The sequence below is a fragment of the Jaculus jaculus genome, chromosome 12 (genome assembly GCF_020740685.1).
Source record: "Jaculus jaculus isolate mJacJac1 chromosome 12, mJacJac1.mat.Y.cur, whole genome shotgun sequence".
NCBI classification, from domain to species: Eukaryota; Metazoa; Chordata; class Mammalia; order Rodentia; family Dipodidae; genus Jaculus; species Jaculus jaculus.
In genome coordinates, this window is record NC_059113.1 from 98,247,377 (window position 1) to 98,267,234 (window position 19,858).

General features: G+C 44.9%; 1 protein-coding gene across 3 annotated transcripts in view; it reads right to left on the reverse strand.

Annotated features, from left to right (window-relative positions):
- Positions 1-7,263: 7,263 nt before the first annotated feature.
- The window catches only part of Sh3d19 (SH3 domain containing 19), a 203,679-nt gene continuing 191,084 nt past the window's right edge, over positions 7,264-19,858 (reverse strand). For 2 of the 3 annotated variants that reach the window (XM_045130988.1, XM_045130989.1), the window contains 5 exons: positions 18,639-18,841; positions 17,505-17,557; positions 14,230-14,416; positions 13,019-13,116; positions 7,264-9,112 (listed from right to left, as the gene is read on the reverse strand). In XM_045130988.1, coding sequence (XP_044986923.1) covers positions 8,996-9,112; positions 13,019-13,116; positions 14,230-14,416; positions 17,505-17,557; positions 18,639-18,841 — 658 coding nt within the window. In that variant the 3' untranslated portion in view covers positions 7,264-8,995. The remainder of the gene's footprint in view (positions 9,113-13,018; positions 13,117-14,229; positions 14,417-17,504; positions 17,558-18,638; positions 18,842-19,858) is intronic. The other variant, XM_045130990.1, reaches the window with a different exon arrangement.

Consider the following 19,858-nt stretch of genomic DNA (forward strand, 5'->3'; position numbering starts at 1 on the left):
CCCAGTGTCCTGAAACCTGCCACTAGGACCTCCTCTCTCAATGGCTTCCTCCTTGAGTACAGATCAAAACTAGAACAAGGGAAAAATGGAAGTCTTAGGAAATTGACAATCCACTGCCAGCAGCATACTTGGCACCTGTTGGCTCTTGAGGGCTCTCTAGATTGAGGTCCCCTGAGTGGGTCAGGGGTCTCCATTTGGAGAGGATGGCATCATTGTGCCACACCAGCATCATCAAGTGCTTTTTTTTCCTGAGGTAGGGTCTCACTCTGGCCCAGGCTGACCTGGAATTCACTATGGAGTCTCAGGGTGGCCTTGAACTCGTGGCGATCCTCCTAACAGCCTCCTGAGTGCTGGGATTATAGTCCTGCACCACCATGCCCGGCTCTAAGTGCTCCTTTTGATGAACCTTGCTGTCAGCAGCCATCTGAGCTGCCACTTCTAGATTACAGACTGGCAGGTGAAAGGCTTTCCTTTTAATATATATATATATATATTTTGAGAGAGGGAGAGAATGGGCACGTCAGGGCTTCCAGCAACTGCAAACAATCCAAAAAAAATGCCTTCTGCATCTGGCTTATGTGGGTCCTGGGGAATGGAACTGGGATCCTTTGGCTTGGCAGGCCAACGCCTTAACCGCTAAGCCATCTCTCCAGCCCAAGAGGGGCTTCCTTTCTCAGGGCTGTAAGTTGTGGCTGTGGGGTCATTGCACTCATGTAAATAACCACAACAGGTGACTGGTCTTGGACTGAATTCAAATGGCTGGTTAAGTCAGCAGTCCCCTGGCACCCCCATCTTCCAGGGGAAAGAACTGTCATGCACTGCCTTGTGATGCCTGCCCAAAGGAACATTTATCTTGAAGTAAACAAGCCGAATAAGGACTCTGGCCTTGCTTGTCCCAGACAGATTGGGCCTTCAGGCTCGTAGGGTGACAAATGGAGCCTTGCCACTGTGACAAGTTTTTAGGTAACGATGTTGCTGTTGCAGTCAGATAACGTGCTGGCCGTACAACTTGGCTCTTGAGACTAATGTGCCCTGTGGACAACTTCCATCTGACCATGAGGTTGGTGCTTTTTCTCATAAAGACACCCATGAGGACAGAGTCACATTTGGTGAATATACCCCTGACCATCCATAGGTACCTGACACCCCCCTTTTTAGATGGCTTGTTTATAGCCTAGCCCCAGGCTGGTCTGATAATGCTTGAATTTACAGCAATCCGGCCTCAGCCTCCCAAGTGCTGGGGTTATAGGGGTGTGCCACTGTCCCTCGCTTTCTGACTATGCTAAACATTGCAACTGGACCACCCTTTCCTGTCCCACATGAATGGCTGAGTCACAGCATATGACAATTCCAGAAAGGGTTGAGATAAGGCCTGGGAAAAAGCCTGATGATCTGAGGCAAGTCCCCCAGCTATTTATTCTCAGTAGGTCTGGGACCCTGGGAGAGTACTGTGCCTTCAGCCATGACATGTCTGAGCCTTCAGAGAAGCATGCTCAGGTAAGACTTAAGTTTGCCCAACCAGTGCATCAGGCTGAGGAGTGAGTGACTTGTAATGTGGCCATCTGCCACTGAGCGCAGGCGCCCCTGCATGGTCCTGCTTTTCACTGGGGTCAGGTAGGTCTTTGGGTTACATTTGTATCCTATGCCCCGCCCTGTGGGATGAGGTAAACTCCCCGCTGGGCGGGGGGGGGGGGGCGGCTTATACTGGTTACCCAAGTGGAAGTGTTCTTTTTGGGTCGTGGGGCCTGGGAAATACATGGACTTGGCAGTCAATGGTTCTGCTGAGTGGTCAGGTTTCTTGTTTCTGACTCAGGGGCCTGGTGATTTCTCCCAGCATTTAAGAAACTAACTTCCAGGTTTTTTTTTTTCCAGGTAGGGTCTCACTCTGGCCCAGACTGACCTGGAATTCACTATGGAGTCTCAGGGTAGCCTCGAACTCAGGGTAGCCTCGAACTCACGGTGATCCTCCTACCCCTGCCTCCCGAGTGCTGGGATTAAAGGTGTGCGCCTAAATAAAAATTAAAAAAAAAAAAAAAAAAGGGCTGGAGAGATGGCTTAGCGGTTAAGCGCTTGCCTGTGAAGCCTAAGGACCCCAGTTCGAGGCTCGGTTCCCCAGGTCCCACGTTAGCCAGATGCACAAGAGGGCGCACGCGTCTGGAGTTCGTTTGCAGAGGCTGGAAGCCCTGGCGCGCCCATTCTCTTTCTCTCCCTCTATCTGTCTTTCTGTCTGTGTCTGTCGCTGTCAAATAAATAAAAATTTAAAAAAATAAATAAATAAAGGTGTGCGCCACCACGCCCGGCCTGACATTTTTTCTTACCCGGTTATTTGGAAACTTGACACACACATTCCAGCAGGCACCTTGGGTCAGCTTTCTCTGGCAACATGTGGGATGGTCAGCTTGCAACGGAGGGCAGGCTTAGTGCCACTCAGTTTCAAGGTGGTCACTTGGCTCAGCTGCCTTGGTGCTGGCAGTGACACAGCAAACCTTGGCGCGCTGGAGGGACCTAGGGCAGAGGACACTTAACCTCATGGCAGCCAGGAGCAGAAGGTGGGAAGGGGCCAGGTGCCCCATGTCCCTTTCCAAGGGGAGGCAGGGTTTGCCTTCTTTGACCTGACTTAACTGCCACTTGGACCCACATCTTTGAGGTTCCACCGCCTCCCAGTAGCATTGCAGGCTGGGGACTACAGCCGTCTCAAATGATTCTGTACTGGAGAGAAGGCTCTGTGGTTAAGGCGCTTACTTGAAGGCCTGGGCTTGATTCCCCAGTACCTACCTAAAGCCAGATGCACAAAGTGGTACATGGATCTGGAGTTTGTTTACAGTGGCAAGAGCCCCTGGTGTGCCCATAGTTTCTCCTTGCATATAAAATTTTAATATAAAATGACTCTTAACCCTCCCCCGCCTCATTTTAGCAATCCCTTAGTATCACATAAATGTCGATCCCAACAATTTAATGCGTGATTCTCTTAAATCTGCAATATCTTCCAAAGGCATATGTCTTAAAGGCTTGGGTGTCCCCAGACTGGTGCTACTGGGAGGGAATACTCTTTACCAGGTAGTACCTAGTTGGGGGGGGGGGGCGGATATTGGGATCTTGGCCTTTCCCCTTTCTTTTTGTCTCCCAAAGGCCACCAAGAAAAGTTTCCCCTGCCATGTGGTCCTGCCTCATCATGGACAAGAAACCATGAGCCAAAAGTAAGTGGGAAGTAGTGCCTTAGTCTTTCAGCTGTGGGTCACTGTGGGGGCAAGCAGAGCAGTGTGGTGGGTCACAATAGGCTTTGGATTGGGGTGCTGTATCAATAAAGTACTCCCACATGATGGGAGAAATAAAATGCTGATTTGTTTATATAATGAGATAGTGCTATGTAGTCCAGGTTGGCCTCAAAAATCCATGTAACCACGGATGTTTGCCTTGAAGTTCTAAACTGCCCGTCATCTTCCAAATAAGGTATATGGCCATGAAGGATGTGTCTATCTGTCTCTCATAAGGGGCCTCACAGACTGGTCAGGTTTGAGTTGAAGCTTCTGGGCTAAGCGACCCTCCCTCAGCCTCCTAAATAGCTGGCAGTACAGGTGTGTCTCACTATCTTTCACCTGGCTTTTTTTTTTTGTTTGTTTGTTTGTTTGATATAAGGTTTTGCTCTAGTCCAGGCCATCTGGAACTCACTAGTCTCAGGCTGTCCTCGAACTCAAAGTGATCCTCCTACCCCTGACCCCTCTCTGCTGGGAGCGTGCACCACCGCACCTGGCTCTTGAGCATTGGGCCAGGTGCGGTGGTGCACGCCTTTAATCCCAGCACTTGTGAGGTAGTTTGATTGCAGAGGCTAGAGGCTTTGGTATGCCAATTCTCTTTCTCTCACTCACTCTCACTCTCAAAAAAAGGCCAATCTAGCCAAACGTGGTGGCGTGTGTGCCTTTAATACCAGCACTTGGGAGGCAGAAGCAGGAGGATCGCCGTGAGTTCGAGGCCACCCTGACATAGTGAATTCCAGGTCAGCCTGGGATAGAGTGAAACCCTACCTCAAAAAAAACAAAAGGGCTAGTTTGTTGGACTTGCCTCAAAAAAAAAAAAAAAAAAAAAATATATATATATATATATACACACACACACATATATATATGTATATATATATATATATATACACACACATATATATATATATATATACACACACACATATATATAGTGGATAACCCAGTAGGTATTATTTCTAAATTGTGAACTTGGGTCATTACTTCTAAATGATATGCCACTGAGTTATTGCCTAATTTGAGTATATCACCATATTTCACCTGGTTTATAACTAAACAAGCTGTGGCATATGTGAACTTAGGATCCCTGAAAAACATGCAGTGTGTTCCAGACTCAGTTTGTACTCATCTGCCCTCCAGGCTTCAGGTGTCTGGCTACCACACAGCCTCACTGACGCGCTTGGCAGGGGCTCTAAGCATCCAGACACCCGCTATTGAACAGAAAAGGAAATCTCCACTGATGGACGGGCTCACATTTCTATCAGTATCAACTGAAGGTGGCCCAGGCTGACCTTGCATTTGATAAGTAGCCAGAATGGCCTGAATTGCTAATCGCCCTGCCTCCACCTCCCAAATCTTGGGATACCATGTAAATACCATCATGCTCAGCTTTGCCCTCCCTCCTTCCCTTCCCATTCCTTTCTTTCCCCAAGGTCGGGTCTCGCTCTCTTCCAGGTTGACCTGGAATTCACTCTAGTCTCAGGGTGGCCTCGAACTCATGTTGATCCTTCTACCTCTGCCTCCCTGGTGCTGTGTTTAAAGGTGTGCGCCACCAAACCTGGTGGATTTCTTTTCTTAAAAGAGAAAAATTCAGGGTTTTAGTTTATTTCATGCAATCAATCCTTCCCTTCTCTCCCTCCAACTTGTTGTTTGGAGAAAAGTTTCACTATGTAGCCTTGGCCATCTTTAAACTCACAAGGTCCTCTTGGCCTCAAGTTCCCCAGCGTAGGATTACAGACAGGTCTTTGTAACTCTAATAATGAAAACTGTATGGGAGGTTGCAATTTTTAAATGCCAATGAGACAGATCAATTCTACTTGCACAACTGCTAAAGATAAACGCGTTGTTTCAGAGTAACTAATGAAAAAGCACTGGGTTGGACATCAAAAGCACTATGATGTACGTCAGGCCAGTCACTGAACCTGTGTGTGCTGAGCTCTGGTCCCCACTGGTCTGCGGTGGAATACGAAGAGCGTGCGGTTAAAGGAGTCGCCACTAGATGGCGGCGGAGTTCTAAGCAAGGCTCTTTTTTCCTTCCATAATTACAGTGAAGGCTTAGAGTTAGAAAACGACTTCCTATTCGTCCTGAAAAAACTTACTGTTAGGAATTCATTCAATGGCATTCAAAATGGCAATAAATCATGGGTCTTATGGCCTATGTGCATTTGACATTAATAGATATAAACCATTAATGAAGATACCAAAATGAACATATCCCTGCACAATTGGCCCATATATCCATTACTATTTCCTCAGGTGTTATTTATCTAAATTCAAGAAACTGAAGAAATGAAACAGTGATTGTTAAGGGTCAAATGCCAGTTCTCATAACAAGTTTTGATAAGTACGCTGATATTTTTCCTTTGGATGTTACAGATGGTCTTCAGACCTGTGATTTTCATGAGCACAATGAAAGATGTATTATGTTACCCTTCAGCCACGTACCAAAGGGCATCTTTTAAGGAAATTTACACTGCAATTTAGTGTTCTATGGGTAATATATATTAAATGGTTTCTCCAGTTTTGACCTAAAAATAAGAATTCCAGGATTCAGGATTTGAAGGTTTATATGATTTGGTTTGGATATAAGAGCTCTCCAGAAGGCTCATGCGTTAAAAGCTGTGGTCCCCCAGCTAGCTAATGGCGTTGCTGGGAGGTGACCAGGTCATGAGGGCACTAACTTCAGCAAACGAAGGTGCTGATAATTCACAGATGAGCAGGCTATTATGTTAGTGCAGGAAGGTCACTCACTGTAGCATGTCTTTGATGGATAATACCATGTGCCTTGTCCCTTTTCTTTGCTTACTTGAGAAAGAGGGAGGGAGAGACAATGGGCACACCAGGGCCTCTAGCCACTGCACATAAACTCCAGATGCATGTACTACTTTGTGCGTCTGGCTTACGTGGGTACTAGGGAATTGAACCTGGATCCTTTGGCTTTGCAGGCAAGCATCTTAACTGCTAAGCTATCTCTCTAGCAGAACCTTATTCCCTCCCTCCCTTCCTCCTTCCTGCCTTCCCTGTCTCCTCTCCCCTCCCTCTCTCTCTCTCTCTCTCTCTCTCTGCTTCCCAGCTGCCATAAAGTGAAAAGCTCTTCTCCCATCACACCCTGTCTGCCTTGATGCCTCAGGTCCAGAGCAATGGAGTCAGCTGACTTTGGACTGAAAACTCTTAAAGCCATGTGCCAAAATCTTTACGTCTTTAAGTTGTAAAGTGTGTGTGTGTGGTATGTGGATGTTTGTATGCATGTGGGCACATGTATGTACATGGACACGTGTGTGTGGAGTTCCAGAGGTTAATGTCAGGTGTCTTTCTCAATTGCTCCCCCTCTTAATTTTTTTAAAACAGGGTCTTTCATAGAACCAAGAATTCACAGGCTAGCTCACCAGCAAGTCCCCATACCTGCCTGCCTATGTCCCTGCACTGGGATTGTAGGCACTTGCCACTATGCCTGGCTTCTACATAGTGCTGAGGGCTAGAACTCACTCTTCATGCTTGCATGGCACTTTACCCACTGAGGCACGTCTCCGGTCCTAGCCAGCTATTGTGTCACAGAGATGAAAAGCTGCTGACAGGCGACCAATACCAAGTTTTCACCTAAAAATTTTGGAAACAAAATAACACATTTTCATTTCTCTGATGAAATTCACTGGGCATAGAATTGTGGTTCTCTTTAACATGGTTAAATTTTACCCTGAATTCAGTCAGTATACAGAAGAAAGTACGTATGGGAACATACTGGCTACATTTTTTTATTTGTATTGGTTGACAGAGAAATTAAGTGGCAAGACAAAACAAAACAAAAAAAAGCATGATAGGGTGTGATGCCATAAAACTGAATCTTGTTTCAATATGGATTTTTTTTTTTCAACAAGATAGTATTAATGCTGTGAACTTCATTCATCTGCCTGTCTCTTTAACAAGCCAGCCAGTCAACCAAGGAATCCACCTAACTTGTATGGTGCAAAGGATTGGTGTTTTAAGGATAAGCCTGGTCTGAGAAAGGGGCTTTCAGAGTTCCATTCAGTTTATTATACTGTCAAGAGATACACAGCTAGTGCACTGAAGGCCAACATCTAAGAGGGTATTTTTTTCCCAATACAGATAGGTTTTCAGAATCTTCAATATAAGGTGTTAGAACTACATAGGCAAAGGCATACCTCATGTCTCACTCCATTCCCTTGGCTCTTGCCTGCTGGGCACAGCTTGCTGCAAGGGGGAATTTAGTTTGGATAATGCTTTGTCATGGCAGTCTCGTGGAATTACTTTTGAGTGAAAACTTACAGGCATTTTGTGCATACTCTCTTATTCACCAGCTTCTAAACTCCAAAACCAAAATGCAGCCACATACTAGGGAGATGAACTTTAGGCAAAGACAAAGTAAGTAGGGCTTCCTCACAGAATCCCACATTTAGGTAATGGCGCCACCACTGGCTGTGTAGCTTTTCGGATAATTGAGCAAACAAAAACTAAGTAGTGGTCCAGCATATCAAACTCTTCTTCAAGATCGAAGAAAGTCATGGACATCGTTGGGAAAGTGCTCTATATTTCCAGTGAAATGTTAGTCCACTGATCTGTCAGGAAGATTGTCTTCAACCTATTTGGCTTAAGCTCATAAACTGTAATTGATTCAGTCATGCAACAGCCACTTTTATCTTGACCTTAGAATGTATGACAATGGACGGCAGGAAAGTGGTCTTTTATTTACTCTAATAATTGTGCAGAGATGAGCTGGAGGAAAAAACGGTACCAGCCTTCAGTCCTCTTAGATTATTTTTCCTTCTGATTATATGGACAGGAAATGAGCTACGTGGGCTGGCACTGTTTTTCATCCTAACAGTTGCCCTGTGTTCTAAGATACTATATGTGATTCATAGTGCAGTAGCATAACGAGACACAGCTTTTATAGATTACTGGGGTAATGCAAGGAAAATGAATTTTCCTTTGGGTACCAGTAATTGTCAAAGGAATGATTGTAGATTCAGAAAATGTGTTTTATAATAACCCTGTTAACATAAAGTATCTACCAAGGAATGAACTAAGTATGGCACATATGTGGATAGATTAGTTGTATTAACAAGGCATTTTAAGGATGGTTTTGGTTCTCGTGACTAAGTAAGACACATCCTCTTGAGGTCCCTGCCTGGACAGACGGGAAGGAAACACAGGGAGCATGAGCTGACTCCCCCACATGCTGACCAGTGCTCCACTGGTTACCGAACCATCCATTTGGAAGCAAAGCACTTGCCCTGGGAACCAAGGCTTAGTGCACTCAAGCTGTTAGAATTAATCTGAATATCAAAAATGAAATTCTGATTACCATTCATGTCCCGATAGTTACAGCATGTAGAATGTCAAATGTCCTATTTTTGGACTAAAGTAAAAAAATGAAGAAGTAGGGTTAATTCATGTGCACTGATTCAAGCAGGCGTCTGAGTGCCAGCCTCCCCACGTGGCCAGGATACCACCCGCCTTCTCCTTTCCTCTGGGGGAGATGGTCTGCTTTGTGCAGCCTGCTACAAGGGTCCTCACAGCTTTCCATGTGCATCTTTCTACCGTGGACAAAAGCTAGCTAGCTACACACTCCAGAAGTTTACTGCCTTCAGAAAATTGTAGTGTACCATGTACATCTTAGATATTTCTTTCTGGTAAAAAAAAAAAAAAAAAATAGTGCAAAACATCTGATAGTCAAAGTGAGAGTCAAGTGAGTTCTCGTGCCCAGGAAGACTCAGCCTTCACCTTCAGCTGACGTGTAGAAACTGAACGTAGTTTTTGGGAAATATTCCAGATTTCCCCAATAGCTCTCCGCTCATCCAGTCATCATCTACGAGCTCCAGCTCTGTTATTACAGCTCCAGCCTGTAAGAAGACAGGAGTTGGGAATAATTGTTGGTTTCTGCTGAGGCTAAGCATGCCCACCTGGAGCAGCGGGATAAACTTATCTTTATACAACTCTCGATTTGCAGAGAGGATTAAATGATAAACCTTAAGGGTGAGGTATGACACCATCTACCTGCAGGTCTCTTTTCCTCAAACCCCCTGCCCCTTATATCTTACGCACTCCTACTGAAATAGTCCCTCTTTAATTAAAAAAAAAAAATCATTCATATATACATGCATATATTTCCATCTAACAAGTATTTGTGGAGCGCATGTCAGATGGGGTTCTGAACATTATATATTGCATTACGTCATGTCCACTATATATTATAATAATAAAGGCCCCATTGCAGAGAGAGAAGACCAATCAAGAAGCTCAAAGAAGGGGGGCAGAAATTGTGGAGTTGCTAACTCATGAGGGCAATCTAAGAGGGTACACGGGTGGCGACATTTATGTGAGGACTTGGCAAGAGTGAGGTGTGGGCTTCCTGTGTGCTGTGCCCTATCCCATGGTCTTTAGAGAAAACTAATTAATTTAAACAAATACAGTTAGGGATGGGCACCATTATTCTCATTTTACAGAGATACTTTTTTGTTTGGTTGGTTTGGTTTTTCAAGGCAGGGTCTCTCTGTAGCCCATGCTGACCTGGAATTCACTATGCAGTCTCAGGGTGGCTTTGAACTCATGATGATCCTCTTACTTCTGCCTCCCAAGTGCTGGGATTAAAGGGGTGTGCCACCATGCTCAGCTCAGAGATACTTTTTCCTTTTTTTGCGGGGGAGGGAGAGGGTTTTCCAGGGAGGATCTCACACTAGCCCAGGCTGACCTGGAACTCACTCTTTAGCCCTAAGCTGGCCTTGAACTTCTGATGATCCTCCTACATTAGCTGGGATTAAAGGCATGGACTATAAATTTCTTCATTTTAGATAAAAGGAAGCTCTATCTTTGTTATTTATTTATTTGCAAGAAGAGAGAGAAAGAGAGAGGGAGAGAAAGAATGAATGAATATGGGTCAGGGCCTCCAGCCACTGTTATTTATTTGCAGGGGCCAGAATATGCATATGGGCATACCAGGGCCTCCAGCCACTGCAAACCAACTAATGATGCATGTGCCACCTTGTGCATCTACCTTTATATGGAATCTGGAAAATCAAAGCAGGGCCCTTTGGCTTTGTTAGCAAGCACCTTAACCACTAAGCCATCTTTCCAGCCTGGAAACTGAAGTTCAGAGCAGGTAACTTGCCAGCATTGCATGCATAACTAGTACAGGAGAAGGATTCAAATCCTGTGTGGTAATAAGGCTCATATACCCAACCACAAGCTATGGGGACCCTAGAGTTTGCAATGGGAAAGAACACAGGAACTCATTCAAGGTTACCCACTGGATTTTACATAGTTTCCATAGAGTTCGGAAGAAATACCAATTTATATAGAAATGACATTTTAATGTAAAAGCCAGAACATTCTCAGAATGCAGGAAAACTACCACAGAATAGAAAAGAGTGCAACCTTTCACCGACACTCAGCAATTACTCCCAGTGTGTGCGTACAACTAAGGATGACCTTTTTAAAAAATATTTTATTTTTATTTATTTATTTGAAAGATACAGAAATAGGCAGAGAGAGAGACAGAGAGAGAATGAATGAGCACACCAGGGACTCCAGCCACTGCAAAAGAACTCCAGATGTGTGCGGCCCCTTGTGCATCTGGCTAATGTGGGTCCTGGGGAGTCGAACCTGGGTCCTTTGGCTTTGAAGGCAAGTGCCTTAAGTACTAAGCCATCTCTCCAGCCCGAGGATGCCCTTTTTGCTCACACTGCAGACCTTGTCTGAGTCTCATCTTGTCCAGTTACTCCTGGAGGCTCTCAATTTTCTCCTGTGACCAAACACATTAAAGGGTGGAGATTTCACCCCTCAGGCCACACACAGGCTGTTGACACAGCAGTGACTACAACACAATACGACCCCCCTTCCCACAGCACAGTCCCCGAACACTGCTCTGGGTGTTGTCCTTTGACCATGGATAGACTAGGAAGCAGAAACAGGGTCACACACTAATTCCACATTGAAAACACAAGGTGTTTCTTTGTGAAGGAGGATTAGGGTTATATCCCTTTGGGGGGGCTATTATTTCCCCAAAGCCCAGGTCAAGGCTTTTGTTTTTAGTATTTCGAGGTAGGGTTTCACTCTAACCCAGGCTGACCTGGAATTCACTATGTAGTCTCAGGGTGGCCTGGAACTCACAGCAATTCCTCCTACCCCTGCCTCCAGAGTGCTGGGATTAAAGGTGTGCGCCATCATGCCCGGCTTAGGTCAATCCTTTTCATGGACAAGAGTACAGTGACTTAGGAGGTTACAATGGCAAAGTGTAACCAGGGCCATGTGCTTTCTCCATTAATTTCAGCCATATTAGCAGCAGATGGTGAGAGCCATGATGGGGACTCACCCTTCACACAGGCTACGAATGACAACTCCCATATTACTGAGAACTGATGGCATAAGGTGAAGACATAAGGAACTGAGGACTGTAGGGTTATTAAGCTAAGGTTTCCTCTTGGTCCCTAAATACTAATTGACAATATAAATTATGAGCCCTATTTTTTTGGGGGGGGGTTTGAGGTAGGGTCTCACTTTAGCCCAGGCTTACCTGGAATTAACTATGTAGTCTCAGGGTGGCCTCGAAGTCATAGTGATCCTCCTACCTCAGCTTCCCAAGTGCTGGGATTCAAGGCATGAGCCACCACTCCTGGCATCAGCCCTATTTTTTAACTTTTTCTTTCTTTTTTTTTTTTTGAGACGAGGTCTTGAATACTTGACTATGTAATCTGGGGCTGGTGAGTTCAAGTTCCGGTTGGTCGTGAATACTTGAACCTTCTGCCTCCTGAGTGCTGAGATACAGGCCTGTGACAACATGCCCAGCTCTCTCTCCACCCTTAGAATCAGGGTCTGATGTTGCTTCTTTCTTAAGTAATGATCAATATTCCATCAAGATGTTCTACACTGAAGAATTTGTATGGGACTGGGGAGATGACTCAGTGGTTAAGGCACTTACCTGCAATTCCTAGTGACCTGGGTTTGACTCCCAAGTACCCACGTAGAGCCAGATGCACAAAGTAGTACATGCATCTGGAGTTAGTTTGCCCTGGTGTCTGTCCGTCTCCCTTCCTCCCTCCTTCTCCTTGCAAATGAATAGATAAAATATCAAGAAAAAGAGTTTGCAGGGCTCAATGCAGGTATAAGATATGCACTCTGGGGCTGGTGAGGTGGCTCAGTGGGGAAGCACAAGGACCTGACTTCGGATCCTAGGAAACCTTTTACAAGCCGGATGCGTGCGTACAATCTCAGCGCTGGGAAGGTAAAGAAAGGATCTCTAGGACTTGCTGGCTAGCTAGTCTAGTGGAATCAGTGAGCGACCCTGCCTAAAGAAATATGCTGGAGGGCTGGAGGAATGGCTTAGTGGTTAAGCGCTTGCCTATGAAGCATAAGAACCCTAGTTCAAGGCTCGATTCCCCAGGACCCACGTTAGCCAGATGCACAAGGTGGCGCAGGCATCTGGAGTTCATGTGTGGAGGCTGGAGGCCCTGGTGCGCCTATTCTCCCTCTCTCTCTCTCTCTCTCTGCCTGTTTCTCTGTCGCTCTCAAATAAATAAAATAAATCTTAAAAAAAAAGAAATATGCTGGAAAGTAGGGGGGAGGATGCCTGATGTTGACCTCTGGCCCCCACATGCATGAGCATGACTTGGCATGGGCACTCACACACATATGCATGCGCGCACGTGCACACACACACACACACACACACACACACACACACACACACACAGAAACAAGCATAGCCCCTCCCTCACCAACTCACTACACAAAATGAAGACACATATTCTGACCTTGAAAGACAACTCATCATCATTCTCCCCGTGGAAATCATACAAGGCTTTTGCCTTCCTCCCCTTCAGAGCTGTGGCAGACGTACTTTTTGCTTCAGCTGTAAAGACAACACCCTCAAATGTACAGAAAAACAATGAAGCAAAACAAAAATTAAACCTTTTGAGAACTTTCCTGTGACTTTCATTTTTCTCTCATTCTTTCTTTTTGGCTTTTGTAGGTAGAGTCTTGCTCTAGCCCAGGCTGACCTAGAATTCACCGTATAGTCTCAAGCTGGCTTTGAACTCAGTGATCCTCTACCTCAGCTTCCCAAGTGCTAGGATTAAAGGCGTGTGCCACCATACCCAGCAGAGAGGGGGTGTGTGTGGGGCGGGGGGGGGGGGGAATAAGCACACCAGGGCCTCCAGCCACTGCAAATGCACTCCAGATGCATGTGCCACTTTGTGCATCTGGCCTATTTATATGGGTACTGGGAAATTGAACTTGGGTCATTAGGCTTTACAGACAAGCACCTTAACCGCTGAACCATTTCTGCAGCCCCTCTTTCTTTCTTTCTTTCTTTCTTTCTTTCTTTCTTTCTTTCTTTCTTTCTTTCTTTCTTCCTTCCTTCCTTCCTTCCTTTCTTTCTTTCTTTCTTTCTTTCTTTCTTCCTTCCTTCCTTCCTTCCTTCCCTTCCTTCCTTCCTTCCTTCCTTCCTTCCTTCCTTCCTTCCTTCCTTCCTTCCTTCCTTCCTTCCTTCCTTCCTTCCTTCCTTCCTTCCTTTTCTATTTCTGAAGCAGGGTCTCCCTTTAGTCCAGGCTAACTGGAATTTACTCTAATCCAGGCTAGTCTCAAATTCACAGTGACCCCCCTTCCTTACCCCCCCCCCAAGTGCTGGAATTAAAGGTGTATGCCACCACACCTGGCTCTCCTTATTACTTGCAGAACAGAATATTATCAATTAATTTTGAACTTAATTTAACTCGCAAAAAAGACATATTTAGTTGTTTGCTTTGTACAAAGTATATTAAATAGACAAAACTTGCCATGACTTGGTGAAGACTTTTTAAAATCTTTTTTTTCTCTATTACTCTGACACACTTGTCCTTGAAGACTTTAAGAATCCAGTCTTCTAGATGCAGACAAGTAACTCAGACTGAGCATGGCCAGAGAGAACAGGAGGAGATGCTGTGTGAAAGGCCTGGGGCTCCCCTTGACGGGTAAGCCGTGGTACCTGGGCAGGGCTGTACAAACACTGCTGGGAAGGTCCCCTCTCGGTCATGCAGTCGGCCGCGGTACCAGTCAGAGTCCAGGCGCTCGAGGACCAGGATCCGGTCTCCCCTTTTGAAGGATAAGTCATCGCTGGTCTCGGCGGTGAAACTGTGAAGGGCCTTGCACCATTCTCCAGAAAGACTGAGATCCTGTAACAAAGCAAGAGTGCTGAAAATGGGAGGTTTCCTTTCAAATTTGAGTTCTTCCGTGCCTAAAAAAACAAAAGCTCAGGGGTCACAAAAGCTCAAAGCCTGAAGACTTCTTTAAATTACTCTGTTGCTATTAAGTGTCAGAAACAAAAGTTTACACTAGCTTTTTACTGTTTGAAAATTTTAATTTGCATCCTTATTTATTTGCAAGGAGAGCGAGCAAGCGACAGAATGTGTGTTGGGCACATCAGGGCCTCTTGCTGTTGCAAACGAACTCCAGATGCATGTTCCACTTTGGGTATCTGGCTTTACCTGGGTACTGGAGAACTGAACCCAGGTGGGAAGGCTTTGCAAACAAGCGCTTTTCACTGTTGAGCCATCTTTTCAGCCCTAAATTAAAAATTTTATTTATTCGCATACGTGTGTGTGTGTGTGTGTGTGTGTGTGTGTGTGTGTGTGCGCGTGCGTGCAGGGGAGAGGCACACCAGGGTCTCCTGCTACTGCAAACAAATGCCAGATGCTTGAGCTGCTTGTTGCAACCAACTTATATAAGCGGCTTGGGAACCGAACCCAGGTTGTCAGGTTTAGCAAGCAGGTGCCTTTAACCATTGAGCCATCTTTCCAAACATTTGGAAAGTTCAGAAATGTATAAATAATCAGGGGAAAGCCTGCCCACATATAACATCTTATGCCTAGAAGCGATTTGAGGTTAACAATTTAAGCACAATTCCTTACAGCTTATTTTCTTTGTTTTTTAATATTTTACTTATTTATTCTAGAAGAGGCAGACAGAGAGAATGGGCGCATCGAGGCCTCTAACCACTGCAAATGAACTCCAGGTGCATGCGCCACCTTGTGCATCTGACTTACATGGGTATTGGAGCATCAAACCTGAGTCCGTAGGCTTCACAGGCAAGCACCATAGCGACTGTGCCATCTCTCCAGCCCGCCCGCCCTTCTTTCAGTTTTTAATGCTGTATGTTCAATTTTATATCCCCCTTCTCTTTAATATGTTGTCTTCCCATGGCATTTATCTTATAAATCTAGTTTTTCATAGCTTCAGAATATTCTCCCAATAATGGTCACATTTAGGTTGTTTCCAACCTTTTCCTATCACACTAACACCATTATGAACATCTTTGTGACTAAATTTTTTGCTTTGTTTTTTTGAGGTAGGGTCTTGCCGGCTGACTTAGAATTCACAGTGTAGTCACAGGCTGGCCTTGAACACACAGCAATTCTTTTTCTTTCATTCCTTTTGTTTTTGTTTGTTTGTTTTTTCAAGGGAGGGTCTCACTCTAGTTCAAGCTGACCGGGAATTCACTATGTAGTCTCAGGCTGGCCTAGAATGGGGTAATCCTCCTATCTCTGCCTCCCAAATGCTATGATTAAAGGCAGGCACCACCACGCCCAGTTTACTAACAGCAATTCTTATACCTTAACCTCCAGAGTGCTGGGATTAATGGTGTGTGCCACTACGACAGATTTGTGACTAAAATTTTATCTGATGTTTTGTCATTTGTTAGTGTGCTAAGTCATAATAATCGCATAAAATCTATATAAAATAGTCTCATTTTCACACACATTTGTTACTTGCACTAAATCTTTGTTACTTGTAAGGTTAAATGGTATTTTATTGCTACTATATGTTTCCTTGATTACTTGTAAGGTTAAGTATTTTTCTGTATTATCTGTTTATTGTATCCTCTTAAAATTGCATTTTCCAGTTGTGTCTCATCTCTTCTTTTCCTTTTTTCTTTTTTCATTCCTCTTTTTTTTCTTCATTTCTCTTTCTTTTTCCTTCCTTCTCTTTAACTCTTCTCTTTCCTTCATAATGTCTCCCTCTGCAACCCAGGCTGGTTTTGAACCCATGGTGATTTTCCTGTTTTAGCCTCTTCATTGTTAGGATTATAGATGTGAACCACCGCATCCAGTTTCTTTCTTTTCTCCTTTAACTTTTTCTCCATCTCTCTGTCTTCTTCCTCTCCTCCTCCTCCTTTTTTTTCTTCAAATTTTTGTTGTTTATTTTTATTTATTTATTTGCAAGTGACAGACAGAGAGAGAAAGAGGCAGAGAGAGAGAGAGAGAGAAAGAGAGAGAGAGAGAGAGAGAATGGGCACGCCAGGGCCTCCGAACACTGCAAACGAACTCCAAATGCATGTGCTACTTTGTGCATCTGGCTTACGTGGGTCCTGGGGAATTGAGCCTGGAACTGGGGTCCTTAGGCTTCACAGACAAAGCGCTTAATCGCTAAGCCATCTCTCCAGTCCCCTCTTCTCTTGCTTCCCTTCCCTTCCCTTCCCTTCCCTTCCCTTCCCTTCCCTTCCCTTCCCTTCCCTTCCCTTCCCTTCCCTTCCCTTCCCTTCCCTTCCCTTCCCTCCCCTCTCCTCCTCTCTTTTTCTTTTCTTTTCTTTTCTTTTCTTTTCTTTTCTTTTCTTTTCTTTTCTTTTCTTTTCCTCCCTCCCTCCCTTCCTTCCTTCCTTCCTTTCTTTAAGACACAGTCTTGTTATGAAGCCTAGTATGTTTTCCAAATAGCTCTGCTGCCCTGGCTGGCCTTGAACTCACGATGTAGCCCAGTTTGTCCTTGAATTCCTGATCATCTTGCTTCAGAATCAACAAACTGGGCTCCTCCCTTGTTTTCTTCTCTTTATGTCCTATTAAGCAGGAGGTCTCACTGTTTCTCAGACTGGAATGTACCTCCTTCATAGGTGCTGCTGACCAGCATAAGCAACCTGGTGGTGTTCTTCTCTTAGGAGGTCACCATGGTGATGTCCAACTTGCTGTGGACACCTGGTAGGCACAGTGAACTATAGCCTTGCATAAGTGAACTTCCTGCCTCAGCCTCTTGCGTATCTGGGTCTTCAGTGTACCCCACTGTACCTTATTTTTCTCCGTTTTCTATTAGGGTCTGCACGTCTTTGTATGAGTTCTATGTAGAATATTATACCAACCTACTTTATTGTAAACACTTGCTATATGACATGAAAAATGTTGCTTTTATATTATTTTCTCTTCATAAGTTTAATTTCAGTATCTCTCCAAGGTGTTATATCTGGCTATCTTATAGTTATTTATTCAAGCAGCCTACCTGAGAATTTGAGGCAGAATCTTCATTTTTGGTCTTTGGTGGTATCTTTGTGCCTACATAAAAGAAAGTAAGAAACATCAGAATGTCAACGAAAGGCCCGACCAGATCTTACTGGAGGAAAACTGTTAGGTTGGAGTGAGATGAACAGTCTGGGAGTCTAGACCCAGAGTCTTTTCGTGTCAGCCACATTTCCTTGACTTTAAGTTCCCCTTTGGGACTGTTTACTTCACTGGAAACTGAAGGACATACATTCATTAAGCTATATGGTTGATTTGTGTTAAAAGTCTTTGCCATTCTCACATGGGGCTAGTGCTAATTATTTAAAACCACAGAGTGGCCTCTTTTGGGCATATGTGTGTGGCTGTGTGTGTGTGGAGGCCACAGAACACTGGCTGTCCTTCTGTTTTGCTTATCCATGCGCTTCCTTGACATTGAGCCTCTCACTGAACACAGAACTGCAGACTGACTGACCAGTGAGCCCCAGCGATTCTCCAGTGTCCACTCATCACATGACTGGGACTCAGGTGTTTTAGGTGGGTGCTGGGAAACTGAACTCAGGACAGTCAGGCTCTCGTGTTTACACAGCCCAAAAGTAGCTTTTTTTTTTTTTTTTTAAATTTTGTTTATTTAACAGAGAAAGAGCGAGGGAGAGAGAGAATGGGCACGCCAGGGCCTCCAGCCACTGCAAATGAACTCGACATGTGCGCCCCCTTGTGCATCTGGCTAACGTGGGTCCTGAGGAATCAAACCTGGGTCCTTTGGCTTTGCAGGCAAATGCCTTAGCTACTAAGCCCCAAAAGTAGCGTTTTGAGAGATGACTATAATACTGACTCTCCCACAGCATTTGAAATAATTTTTTTCTTCTATGTTAAAAACAAGACGTCTGAGCCGGGCCTGGTGGCACACGCCTTTAATCCCAGCACTCGGGAGGCAGAAGTAGGAGGATCACTGTGAGTTCGAGGCCACCCTGAGACTACATAGTGAATCCCAGACAGACTGGGCTAGAGTGAGACCCTACCTCAGAAAAACCAAAACCAAACAAACAAGGCAAATGGGTTCTTTGGCACTTACATGCTATCATATCATCAGTTACTTGCACTAGGATGTGACATAACAAACGCCCCCTCTACTCACTTGAAGTGTTTGCACCAGGGATTGGACCATCGTCCAGAAGCTCCACAAAGTTCAGTGGGAAGATCCCCGTTCTGTCTTGAAGCTCTCCTCTAGCCCATTCCTCATTCACATACTCTTTAAGAAGAATTACTTCTCCCTCTGAGAAACTTAACTCATCTTTCTGGTCTCCAATGTATTCAAACCGAGCAACACATCTTAGGCCTCTGAACAAAGAGAAATACATTGATGGGTTAAACTGGAGGTCCCTTTTCCTTCCTTTCCCCTCCTCTTCCCATCCCCTCCCTGCCCCTTCTTCTTCCCCTCCTTTCCCTTCCCTTCCCTTCCCTTCCCTTCCCTTCCCTTCCCTTCCCTTCCCTTCCCTTCCCTTCCCTTCCCTCCTTCTCTTTCTCCCTCCCTCCCACTTCCTTTCTTAGACCTTAATTGACTTTACTTTCAATTCTAGAATTGGGCAACATCTTGCTTTACAAAACACAGTAAGGGTTTCTTATGTTACTTTTATTTTCTTCTGGTGCCAGGATCAAACCTAGGCTCTCATACATGTAAGGCAAACACTCTACCAACTAAGCTACTTGCCCAGCCTTTCCTCCACACAGTATCAACTTTTTCTAAAAAAATATTTGTTTATATTTATTTATTTATTTGAGAATGATAGGCAGAGAGAGAAAGAGGCAGATAGAGAGAGGGAGAGAGAGAGAATGGGCACGCCAGGGCCTCCAGCCACTGCAAATGAACTCCAGAAGCATGCACCTCCTTGCGCATCTGGCTAACGTGGGTCCTGGGGAATTGAGCCTTGAACTGGGGTCCTTAGGCTTCACAGGCAAGTGCTTAACTAACTTCTAAGCCATCTCTCCAGCCCTGAATCAACTTTTAAAATACTCTGAACTTCCATAAATCTTTCAATAAATTGATTATTTGCAAGGAGAGAGCGAATGGGAGAATGGGCATTGCCAGAGCATTCTTCCACTGGGTACCCTGTGCCTCTGACTTTACGTGGGTACTTGGGAATCAAACCCAGGCTGTTAAGCTTTGCAAAGAAGTGCCTTTAACCACTGAGCCATCTCTCCAGCCCTCAGTCTTTCAATGTTTGTCCTGTTTCTAATAGGGAACCAGGCATACTTGTTCCATGAAAATTAAGTTCCAGGTCTAAATGCTGGTGTTAATTTTCAGATGGTGAATGTAGTCACTCAGAAAGGCTAAAGTTCAAGGTGAGAGTTCTAGAG